The sequence below is a fragment of the Dermochelys coriacea genome, chromosome 14, assembly GCF_009764565.3.
Source record: "Dermochelys coriacea isolate rDerCor1 chromosome 14, rDerCor1.pri.v4, whole genome shotgun sequence".
Lineage (NCBI taxonomy): Eukaryota > Metazoa > Chordata > Testudines > Dermochelyidae > Dermochelys > Dermochelys coriacea.
This window is the reverse complement of record NC_050081.1, coordinates 3,214,911-3,225,787: the sequence shown is the minus strand read 5'-3', so window position 1 is coordinate 3,225,787 and position 10,877 is coordinate 3,214,911. Positions and strand designations below refer to the sequence as shown.

General features: G+C 64.3%; 1 protein-coding gene across 7 annotated transcripts in view; it reads right to left on the bottom strand.

Moving 5' to 3' along the window:
- Window positions 1-1,144: 1,144 nt before the first annotated feature.
- BAHCC1 (BAH domain and coiled-coil containing 1) overlaps window positions 1,145-10,877 on the bottom strand; it is an 89,813-nt gene continuing 80,080 nt past the window's right edge. For all 7 annotated transcript variants that reach the window (XM_038372080.2, XM_043496438.1, XM_043496437.1 and 4 more), the window contains 10 exons: window positions 10,740-10,847; window positions 9,718-9,850; window positions 9,045-9,159; window positions 8,497-8,572; window positions 7,961-8,069; window positions 7,294-7,416; window positions 6,873-7,046; window positions 5,241-6,376; window positions 4,465-4,701; window positions 1,145-3,743 (listed from right to left, as the gene is read on the bottom strand). In XM_038372080.2, the coding sequence (XP_038228008.1) occupies window positions 3,537-3,743; window positions 4,465-4,701; window positions 5,241-6,376; window positions 6,873-7,046; window positions 7,294-7,416; window positions 7,961-8,069; window positions 8,497-8,572; window positions 9,045-9,159; window positions 9,718-9,850; window positions 10,740-10,847 (2,418 nt within the window). In that variant the 3' untranslated portion in view covers window positions 1,145-3,536. The remainder of the gene's footprint in view (window positions 3,744-4,464; window positions 4,702-5,240; window positions 6,377-6,872; window positions 7,047-7,293; window positions 7,417-7,960; window positions 8,070-8,496; window positions 8,573-9,044; window positions 9,160-9,717; window positions 9,851-10,739; window positions 10,848-10,877) is intronic.

The window sequence follows — 10,877 nt, the reverse complement described above, 5'->3', positions numbered from 1 at the left end:
CTGTCTGGAGAATGTGGGTTGGAACTGAGAACATCCCAACATTTCACCAATGCCCCCCCGTTGCCTGTCATCAGTGCACCCATTAATCTCACTGCACCAGCCTGTGAATCGATTTATCCCACCCCCCCCCGTGTCTGTCTGTCGAGCTGGGGGGAGCAGATGTGTTTGCCATGGCTGCTGCAGGAGGACTAAGGCCAGCAAGATCCCGCTCGCCCTGGGCATCCGGACCGCTGTGCCAGCAGCAGCTCCAGCTCCCTTCCTGAGCGTGGTGCTGGAGCCAGGCCCGGCGGGCAGGGGGTGGGCAGTAATTGCATTGGCTGCTAATTACACCTCTCTTTCTCTGTGCTTGGGAAGAGGGCAATAAAATTTTGAATTAAGATATAAAACGAAGTCATTAGCCAGCAGCTGCGGGGGGCCGTGCTGGGATTTACAGTCCCCATGCTGCAAATGGCTCGGCTGGGAGGGGGCCTGGCCTGCAGTCAGGCCATGGGGTGACCCTGACCCCACACTGCTGGAGAAAGGGGTGGGCTGCACCAGATCAGCCAGGGCCTGAACCCAGACAGTGCTCAGCCAAGGATCTCAAAGCACACCCCTGTGTGAGTCCCAGTCTCTCCTCTGGGGAGGCCACTGAGACCCCCTCAGGCAGAAGGGGAAACTGAGGCACAGAGCCACCCTCCCCACCCCCAAGGGACTTGTCTGCAGCTGCAGAGGGTGTCAGTGCCAGAACTGGGAACTAGAACCTAGGTGTCCTGTTGGTCTGCTCTGAGTAGTGCTAAGACAAAGCGAGGTCACATGGAGATGGGTCCTGGCATCCTGCTTTCCCCAGTGCCACACTTGGCCCATGGCTGTCACTGTAACTGTTGTGCAGCCCCGCCCGTTACTGATGCCCCTTGGCATGCCCCCCCCAGTGCACGGCACCCCCAATCCTCCCCTCTGATCCTCACCCCAATATCCCCCAAAGGCAGGGCACCTCTGATCCTCCCTCTGATGCCTCCCCCACCTGCGCAGGGCACTCCCGATCCATTCCCCTCACAGCCCACCCCCAGTACATAGGATAGAGCCGTGCCCCGGTGCCCCGTGCCTGTCTGTCCGTGGGGCTGGTTCCACACACCGTCCCACAAGGCATGAACACCCGGCGCCCAGCAAGGTTTCATATATTTATTCATAAGCCAAGTTATCGATAGAAAAGTTCCATACTAAAAGGCCTTTACATCGTCTGCTGTTCAGAAAACCGGGGTGTTTCCCCCTTTTTTTGTTGTAGTTTTTTAGTGTTTACATTGAAAAAAACCCTCCCCTCGGCGCAGAACGGCCCTTTACACATTTACAGCATAGCGCGGCCACGGGGAGGGGGGCTCGGCCACTCAAGGGGGAGGGTCCGGGGGGGCGTCTTGCGCGCTCATCAGGAATCTGGGTTACTCTGAGACCACCGGGGGAAGAGGAGGCTCCTTTCTCTTTTATCTGGAGCTTTAGGGGGGGCTGGGACGAGCCAGCGTCCCCCTGCCCCAGTGAGGGCATGGGTCCCCGACTGGAGCGGGCAGAAACCACAGACAGCAAAGTACTGGGAGAGTGGGGGCTGCGGGGGCACCTCAGAACACATTACATCAGCCCCCGCTGCAGCCCTGGGAGTTTGGACGACTGCCAGGCCCTGGGGCAGCACGGGGGCTTGGGGACATCTGGTCCTTGGTTGGGGGTGCCCAACCCGCTCAGTGGGGCCATGCTACCCTGAGCTGGCATGGGCCGCACGGAGCCCAGTAGTGTGCCCAGTGGGTGTCACCTCCCGGTAGGGCAGGGCTGTCATGGGGGGAGTGGGAGACATGCTGGCAGCCCCTGGGTGGGAGAGCTGGGGTGTCTTCAAATCACCTCCACAGAGCAGGTGCAGGGGCAGGCCAGGGCAGGGGCCTGCTCCCGAGTGTCCCAGCCGGCTCCCAGCATAGCCCCCATGGGGGTGGGTGAGCAGGGTGGTGGTACTTTGGTTTGACTGCAGGAAGCCACCCACTGCCCCTCTGGCTCACTCGGCATGCCAGGGCAATGGGATGTAAGCAGGGCGCAATATCTGCTCCCGGCTGACTCAGCCCCACCTGCCTGGGCACCTTCTCACTGGGTTCTTCTGCTTTCAGAAAAGCCGCAATTCCCCTGCGTGAGCAGCCTGGCTGTGGGGTTGCTGAGCCCCACGGCCAGAGCTGCAGGCCCGAGGGCACTCACAGGGGAAAGAGACATCTCGGCTCCAGCTGGGCCCCAGACCAGGGCATCGGGGCAGCCACGGCCCATGGGCAGCACCTGCTCCAGCAAGGCCCCTACATCTTCTCCTGAAAGGGTCTGGGTTAGTTTGCTTTAATGGATTAATAGGATTCAGAAAAGAAGTTTGGGGCTGCCCGGCCTCAACTAGGAGGGGGTTCGGTGCTGTCAGGCACCCCTGCGCTTTGTTCTTTCGGTGCCCATGCACCCCTCCGCATGCCCACCCCTCCGCGTGCCCACGTCCACATGCGAATGCCCCTCCCTTCCCACCGTCTGCACACATCCACCCACGTCCTTTAACCAGGGTCCTGGCGCGGCTGGGAGACACAGAGAGACGCCTAGTCCGGCTCTGTCTCCTGCTTGTGCGGGGCGTGGGTGCATGCAGGAGCGGCAGGTCTGTGCGTGTGGCGGCTGCATGCGTGTGCATGGCGGGCGTGTTTGGTTCCCGAGGGAAGCTGGCTCGGGCTGTGCGCTCCCTGCCGAGCATGGCCTGGGCTCACTGCCCAAGTTTATAATAATATATATACTCTCTCTGTTCCCCCGTCACAGGGCACGTGCCCCCCGACAGAGCGCCGGGGTCACTAGCATCAGAATAAGAATAATAATAATACACCGAAGGACCGAGGGAGCGCGCCCAGGGGGTCTATATTACACAGTCCGGCCAGGTGGGCGCCGTCCCAACAGCGAGGTGAGTGCGCCGGGGCCCTCCCTGCTCCCTCCCTATGTACAGAAAACCCCAGCTGTCCTCAGCCTCAGCCAGGCTGGGGGCAAACAGTGCATTGCAACCCCCCCCCCCCCCCGCTTGTCTGTCGGTTTCTCTGTTTCCATAAAACTTCCTGGAAGAAATACAATATTTACACGAGAAATAAATAGAATAATACACCTGATTTCTGCTTTACCTGCTGGCAAACAGTCCGAGGTACTAGGGACAGTATGGCTTGAATTCAAATCTCTCCGTGCCTGCCAACGGGAAGGAGAGCTCTGTGTGCAGGTCTCTGGTGAGCCAGGCTGGCTCTGCCCCACAGCCGGGATCCGGGCTGCTGCTCCGCGGGAGCCGCCGGGGTCGTGCCGCTGGGGGGCGGGGGTTTGCATAATTACCAGGCCTGGCTCCAACGGGCAGAGATGATGCTGCTGGGAGAGCTTCCCCGATGTCAGCGCAGCCCTTCCGTCGGCCAGCCCACCCAGAGAGGGAGGCAAAAGGCCTCAGGGTGCCCGGTTACTCCTGGCCCCGGTTCCCGGCTCCTTTCCCCTGCGTGTTTACCAGTGAGTGGCCGGGGGGTGGTTGGTTCGCCCCGGCGGGGTCAGCACAGAATGGGGACGCCGTCGGCAGTCACCAGCCGGCCCGTGGTGGGGTCGTAGGTCCCCGCTAGGTAATAGAGGTCCTGGCGATCCTGGTACTTCTTGCTCCTGGTCAGCTGCTCATAGTGCTCCCGCCCCACCACCTGGCACTTGTGCGAGATGGTCTGCACATCGTTCTCGTCCTCGTGGCACGACTGGTACAGCGCGTTCTGCGGGCAGAGGGCAGGGTTAGGGTCCCCTGCAGGCCCCAGGGGCTTCAGCCACTGGACGGGCGGCCGGCCCGGCCCAATGCAGACACTGGGCCCTGTCCACCATGCTGGCAGCTCCATGGCCATCCTGTTCTGAGCGCAATCCTCGGGTTCTCCCGGGGGGGCTTGAGAAAGGGGCCGCCCTGTGCCCGTCCGCCCAGTGCCCCATCCTGTGCCGGTCCACCCAGCAACCCCCATTTTGTGTTCATCTGCCCAGTGCCCCCTCCCATGCCTGGCAGCCCAGAGCACCGTCCTGTGCCCATCTGCCTTGCAACCTACATCCCATGCCCGTCACCCCCATCCCATGTCTGTTCACCCAGCCACCCTGTCCTGTACCTGGCTGCCCAGTGCCCCGTCTCATGCCCATCCACCCAGCACCCTCATCCCATGCCTGTCTGCCCAGTGCCCAAATCCCGTGCCTGTCTAGCTAGTAACCTCTGTCTCGTCTCTGTCTGCCCAACAATCTCCTTCCCATGCCTGTCTGCCTAGCGCCCCCATCCTGTGCCCATCTGCCTAGCAACCCCTGTCCCATGCTCAGCCACCCCCATCCCATGTCTGTCTGCCCAGTGCACCCAGCCGCCCTGTTCCGCACCCATCTGCTCAGCCCACTGCCCAGGTCCAGGGTCTGTGCCCAGCCACGCCCCCCCATCCAGGGTCCATGCCCAGCCGCCCACCCCCTCACCTTGCCGTCGCTCTGCCGCTTGCCCAGCTTGGTCTCCTCGGGGTGGTAGAACCACTTCACCTTCACCACCATGTTGCTGCCCCACGACTCCCACATGCTCTCGATGCGCCCGATGTAGGGCAGGTTGGGCCGGCCGGCCGAGAGGAACACAGCACAGTCGCCGATACGCAGTGTCTCCTTGCCCCGCACGATGGCCTTGTAGAACAGCTTCCGGGCCTTGCCTTTCATGCCCCTTCTCTGTGGGGGGTGGAGACACAGTCAGACCTCAGCTCGTGATCCTCCCGCCCCACACTGGCATCCCGGGCACCGGGATGAGGTGCCAGTATAGCAGCACGGATGCCCTGGTGGGATGGCGGGGGGGCTGGTAGCGATACAGCGGCTCCAGGCTCCCTCAGTGAGTCCTTGGGCTCCAGCAGGACAGGGCAGGCCCAGGGCTAGCAGTGGGGATGGGGTGCCCCTGGTGGGGGTGGGGCAGTTCTGCCAAGCTGGTGCCCCCTCAGGCAGTGACTGTGCCTCCATGGCAGGGGTCTGCTTGTGGAGGTGCTGGCCTGTTCCAGCAGCTCCCTGACCCAAGACATCCCCGTTAAGGGCGCGCCCTGTCCCTCGTCCCACCTGCTGGCAGTGCCCACGCTAACAAGCCAGGGACAATCGCATGGGAGGCCTCTACCTGCCCTGTCCTTGAGGCTTCCCTGGGGGCGGGAACAGACATACCAGGGGCAGGGCCAGATACTTCCAGGGGCGGGGCCAGATGTACGCAGGGGCGGGGCTGGACATACCTGCGTGGGGTTCCCCGACCACTTCCAGAGCTGCCGTGCCGGCAGGAAAGCGGAGATCTTTGGCCGATTTTCCACCGACGGCAGCCGCTGCCTCCGGGAGAACTCTTTGGCTTTGGAGAAGCTCAGGGCCTCCTTGCGCTTCAGCTTGGCTTTGGCGCTGGCGGCGGCAGCCTTGGCGATGAAGCACCTCTGCGGGGTGCTGCTCTTGGAGTGCAGAGCCTGGGACTGAGCCAGCAGGGTGGGCACGGGGTGGGTGAGGCAGGTCTGCAGCAGCAGGGTGGAGTCCTCGTCGTCGGAGCTGTAGGAGGAGTCCTCGTTGTCGGAGGAGCACAGGCTGGAGGTGGAAATGGAGCCGGAGGAGGAGGAAGTGGAGGAGCCGGAGGAGGAGGAGGAGACCGAGAGGCGCGTTATAAAGCGCGAGGGCACGCTGGCGCCCAGCCCGCTGGCCTCCTCGTCCTCGTCCATGTCGGAGTAGGAGCTGTGGCAGTCGCTGTCGCAGTTCAGGGCGTAGTCGGCCTGGCCCGAGTACTTGCGCAGCGCCAGCCCCATGGGCAGCTGGTGTATGGGGGCCCGCCCCTTTTTGTCCTTGCCCACCAGAGCTGGGTGGGCGTAGCCATGGCTGGGCAGGGGCCGCTCCAGCTTGGGCCCAAAGCCCTTGTCGCTCATCAGCAGGGCCTTGCAGTTCTTGTTCTTGGGGGACGTCACACCCTCATGGTCCAGCTTGACCAGGTACTCGCTGCCCGACTTCCTCCTGCTCCCCTTGCCCACCTCCGCCTCCAGCCTCTCCACCTTCTTGGCCCGCAGGAGCTTCTGGGCGCCGGGCAGAACCAGGCTGGCGCCAGCACCGAAGGAGGCATAGGAGCTGGCGATTCTGCTGAAGGAGTCGGCCCCGAAGCCATTGCCGAAGATGGGGGTGGCCACACTGTGCACGGGGAAAAGCGCCTCTTTGGCCCGCAGTTTCTTGCTGCTGCCATTGAGCTGGAAGAGGTTCTGCAGCACGGCCGGGTTCTTGCTGGCCGCCTTCCGCTTGGTCTGGGCCACCGCCGACCAGCTCAGCAGGGGGCTGCCACGCCGGCCCAGGAAGTGGTCAGCCGGTGGCAGCACCTTGGCACCCATGGCCAGCACATCAGCTTTACCTGCCGGGGAGGGAAACAGCTGGGTCAGGGCGATGGCTGGCCATGGGTGCCAAGGTGCTGCTGTGGCTGGGAACAGCTCCGGGCTCTGCCAGGCTCCTGATCCACAGCCAGAGCCTCCCAAATGTGCCGCCCCCGGTACTGAGCCCCGCACATGCGGGTCCCCAGGCATGGCTGTGCCAATTCAGCTCTCAAGTCGGGGACGAATGCGCTGGCTGGAGAGGAGTATGATGCCAGCAGGGTGCATGTGGCCCCCACGGTGCAGCTCTGCCAGCCCAGTCTGACTTGCAGCCCCCTGCTACCCAGCCCTGGGCTCCACCACCCCAGCTCTGCTGGTGCCCCTCACTCCCGACCCACAGCTCCCTGCTAGGCCAGTCCCAGGCCCCTATGGAGTTTTCCCTCCAGGGAAGAGCGTAGCTCTGCTGGCTGGCTTTAGCAGAGTAGGCAATGGATCCTTGGCCCACTGGGAGGCTAATTCCCAGCCCCTAGCTCTACCTACCGCCTTTCTCTTTACCAGCAGCCTTCTTGCTGGAGTTCTTGGCTGGCTCGGCGCTCTCACGCCCGTCCACACACAGGCTGGGGACCGCCTCGCTGGGCGGGGGGGCATCACTGGAAGACCGCTTCGTCCGCCGGCATGTGCTGGATACCAGCAGGGCGGGGGAGGGCTCCGTGCCTGTAACCACAGCGAGCGTCAGGGCTGGGGAGGAGACTCGTGCCCATAGCCAGATGGGCCAGCCCAGGCTCCAGAGGCAGGGAGACCTGGCTGAGTCCCTGCCCGGTCCCCTGGCAGCGCGAGGCCAGTACTCTGGCCCCTGGCCCTGCATACCCAACTTGTGCCTCTCTGCAGGGCTTCCCCCCAGCCCCAGGCAGGGCACGGCACGGCCCCCCGCCCCCCACCGGGGCCCAGCTGGGCGACTCACACTGGATCTGGTAGTCCGGTGGCAGCAGGCGGATGTTGGACACCGAGATGTGGCCTGTGTCCCCGTCGTCGAACTCCACCATCACCGAGTCCAGGTCCTCCTCCTCCTCGTCGCTGGAGGGACCTGGGGGGACATGGTGTCAGTATGGGCAGAGGGGAGGGGGAGCCCCAGCGCTGGGCGAGTGGGGGGGCCACCCCACTGCCAGAGCAGCCTGGTCCCCCGCTGAGGACAAAGCCCTGAGCAGGTGAGGCTGCACTAGAGGCAGCAAACAGGGGGAGGGATGCGCTGATGGCATGGGCATCTCTGGGCCACAGTCGCATCCGCATGCAGCACAATGAGTGTCCTCCTGCAGCCAGGCCCATTCCCAGCTCCCCCCGCCAGCACTCACTCTGCGCTCCCTCTGTCTCGCCCCGTCTGCCCAGGCATGTCTGCAGGGCCATGTCCCTGGCAGAGCTGAGCTCCCAGCTGTGTGCCAGGGAGATGCCAGCCCTGCTGACCTCTCCTCTCGCTGCCCCTGTCCTGGGACCCCTGCCTGGCACCTGAGCACCAGCCTCAGTTCTGCATTTCTAACCCCAGCCCAGGAGTGCTTGCACTGCCCCACGGCCCGAACGGCTCCTGCCCCGGCACCTGCACCTGCGCCCCGGCCTGCACCCTGCAGGCTCCTCACCTCGCACAACGTTCCCCGGGTAGAGGCAGCGGGATTTCTGGCTCCAGTACGCGCACACCCTGGCGCCTGGCGGGAGGTGGTGGCTGGACTGGGGTCTGACGTCCAGCACCTGGAAGGAGACAAGAGCGCGAGTCACTAGGGGCTCCTCGGCAGGGCGGGGGCCTCCTTCCCCCCAAAGGGTGTGGGGAGAAGTCTGTCGCACCATGTGGGGAGAGCTCTGCCTGGGGAGTGTACGCGGGGCGGGGAACCAGTGGGGTTCTGGGTCAGCTTGTCCTGTTGTGCTCCAGCCGCTGCCCGGGGTGCTCTGCTGCTGTCCCGGCCTGGCTCCCGTCCCCCGCTGGCCTCACCCAGCGCATTGTGCGCGCCTGCCCTTGTTTGCCTTGGCCGGGCGCTCGCCAGCCCGCCCTTCCTGCCCGCGCTTTGAAGGCTGCCCTGCACAGATGGCCGGGACCTTCCGATTGTCTGAGGCAGGTTGTTTCCCTCCCCGGGACTCTGGGCCAAGCTCTGTGTTTACCCAGGGTGAGCAGAGCACTCACGGCTTCCTGCAGGAGCTGCTCCAGGGAGTAGATCCGCTGGCGGTTTCCTCTCTCCCCCTCGATGACAACGCTGTAGCTGCAGGGGGGATTGAGTGAACAAAGGAGTCAGGCCAGCACGGCGGGAGGAAGGGGCTCACCTCCGCTTTCGGAGCTCACCCAGAAGGGGGAAGGTGGGACGTCCGGCCCGAGAGGCCTGGAGCCCAGTGAGTGGCTATGCTGGACGGCAGTCTGGGGTCACAAGGCCAGCGTGGTAAACCAAGGGCCCGCTGCAGCGGCCGTGAGAGAGGCAGGACAAGGGTGTGGGGGGCTGGACTGGGACAGGACTCATTTCGTATCCCAAGAGCGTTCCCAGAGAATCATCGCTTTCAGTGGCCTCTCCGGGGGAGAACGGCCGGGAAAATCCAAAAGGGACGAGAGAGCAACCTACAATGGCGGGCCAGGGGCATCACAGCAGCCCCACCCGTGCAGGGGTTGTCTGTCCATCCGTCTATCTCCTTCCTCGTGGGTCCCCCCCCCGGGTCTCTCCCCCATGCCAGTGTGGGCCTTACATGTCCGGAGGCTGCAGGGTCTTGACGCTGCCGGCATACAGCAGACTGTCCTCCTTGGGGATGAGCACGTGCAGGCCGTCCCGCAGGTCCTCCTTGCGGATAGTACAGGAGTGTGCTGGGGGAGAAGATGGGGCATGAGTCCCCCAGGCGGCCAGCACTTGCCCCCCTGCCTACACCGTGCCCGCAAGGCAAGCCACACCACGGTCACTCTCACGCCTCATGGCCCCTCCCGTGGCTTAGGGATCCGGAGCATGCTCATTGGCTTCTGGGGGCTGCCCATGGGATCCTGGCTCTTGTTACAGAGCACTGAAACAAGCCGTGGGGTGCACTGTGCCCCCGGGATCCTGGCCCGTCACTCTGTGGCCCCACCTCGCTCCAGGGATCCCAGAGCGCTGCAAGACGTACTGGATTGAGCCCCATGGCCCCACTCTTGAGAGCCCCAATGGCTCAAACTGAGGCACAGAGTAGGCACAGGGCAGTCACACACAAAGCCAGGCGAGGACCCAGGAGTCCTGAGCCGGGTGCCTTAGCACTGACTCCTCTGCCCTGGACCCCCCTGAGCGGTGTCCATTCATCCCACACCCCAGGCTGCATTTACTGGAGAATGGCGCCATCTTCCCCCATCCCCCAGTGGCCTGGCAGCTCTGGGATCTGCCCGGGTGGCTGAGCTTACCGTGGGCTGCGCCTTGCTCAGCCCCCAGCCGCGGGCTCTCCTCCTCTTCTGAGAAGCTGCTGTTGTCGTCGAACTCGAAGTCGTCTTCCACGGTGAAGCTCTCCAGCAGCTTGCTGACCGCCCGCCCCTTGCACTGTGGGGACAGAGTGCCGGGGGCCATGAGCAACCACCCCCTTGTGGTCTGGGGGCCGCCAGGGAGCCCCTCACCCAGCCCCCAGCCAGGCCACTGAGTGCATTGGTGGCTCAGCCAGGCCTTGAACTTGGGTCTCTCCCGACAGCACCAGCAGGGAGCTCAGCTCTGCTTGCAGCCCAGCCAGCCTGGGGAAGCGAATGTCTCAGGGGGCCCGGGGGAAGCCTGGGAGCGTCTGGAGGGAGGGATGGCCCCAAGGGGCTTCTCGCTGCTTCTCCTCCCGACCCCCAGTCCCCCCTTAAGGTCCAAAGACAGCCCTGGACAGGACTCCAGCCCCCGCTGCCCCGAGGCCAGCTCGGTCTCTCCAGATGGCTCCGTGCCCACAGGACTCTGACCAGCCCCTTATCTCTGGACGGCTGGGGGGCTGGTGACTAGTCAAGGGGCTGCAGGCAGCTGGCCTCAGCGTCTCTTCTCTTCCCAACCGTGGCAGGTTGGACAGGATGTGGTTCAGGGCTTGGCTCCTATGCCACAGACTAGGGTCCATGGGGGCTGCTGCCAGGGGTGGAGGTGTGGGAGGGGTTGCTGCAGTGGGGATGGGGGCAGGGCTGGCAGAGGAGGGGGAGAGGTTGCTGCAGCGGGGCAGGGCTGGAAGAGATGGGGGAGGGGTTGCTGCAGCGGGGGTAGGGGCAGGGCTGGTGGAAGCGAGGGAGGGGTTGCTGTAGCAGGGGTGGGGGCAGGGCTCATGGAGGTGAGGGAGGGGTTGCTGCAGAGGCAGTGTGGGCAAGGCTGGCAGAGGTGGGGGAGGGGTTGCTGTAGCGGGGTGTGGGCAGGGCTGGCAGAGGTAGAGGAGAGGTTGCTGCAGTGGGGGGGCAGGGCTGCCTGGCTTCCTTACCTGTTTGGTGGCCACCTTGCTCTTCACCTTGCCCAGCTTCTTGCCTTTGCTGAGGATGGTCTTGGCATTCCTGGGAGAGAGGGCCAGGGCCAACGCCCCGTTCTTCCGCTGCCGGGGAGGGGCGGAGGGGGGTGGGGG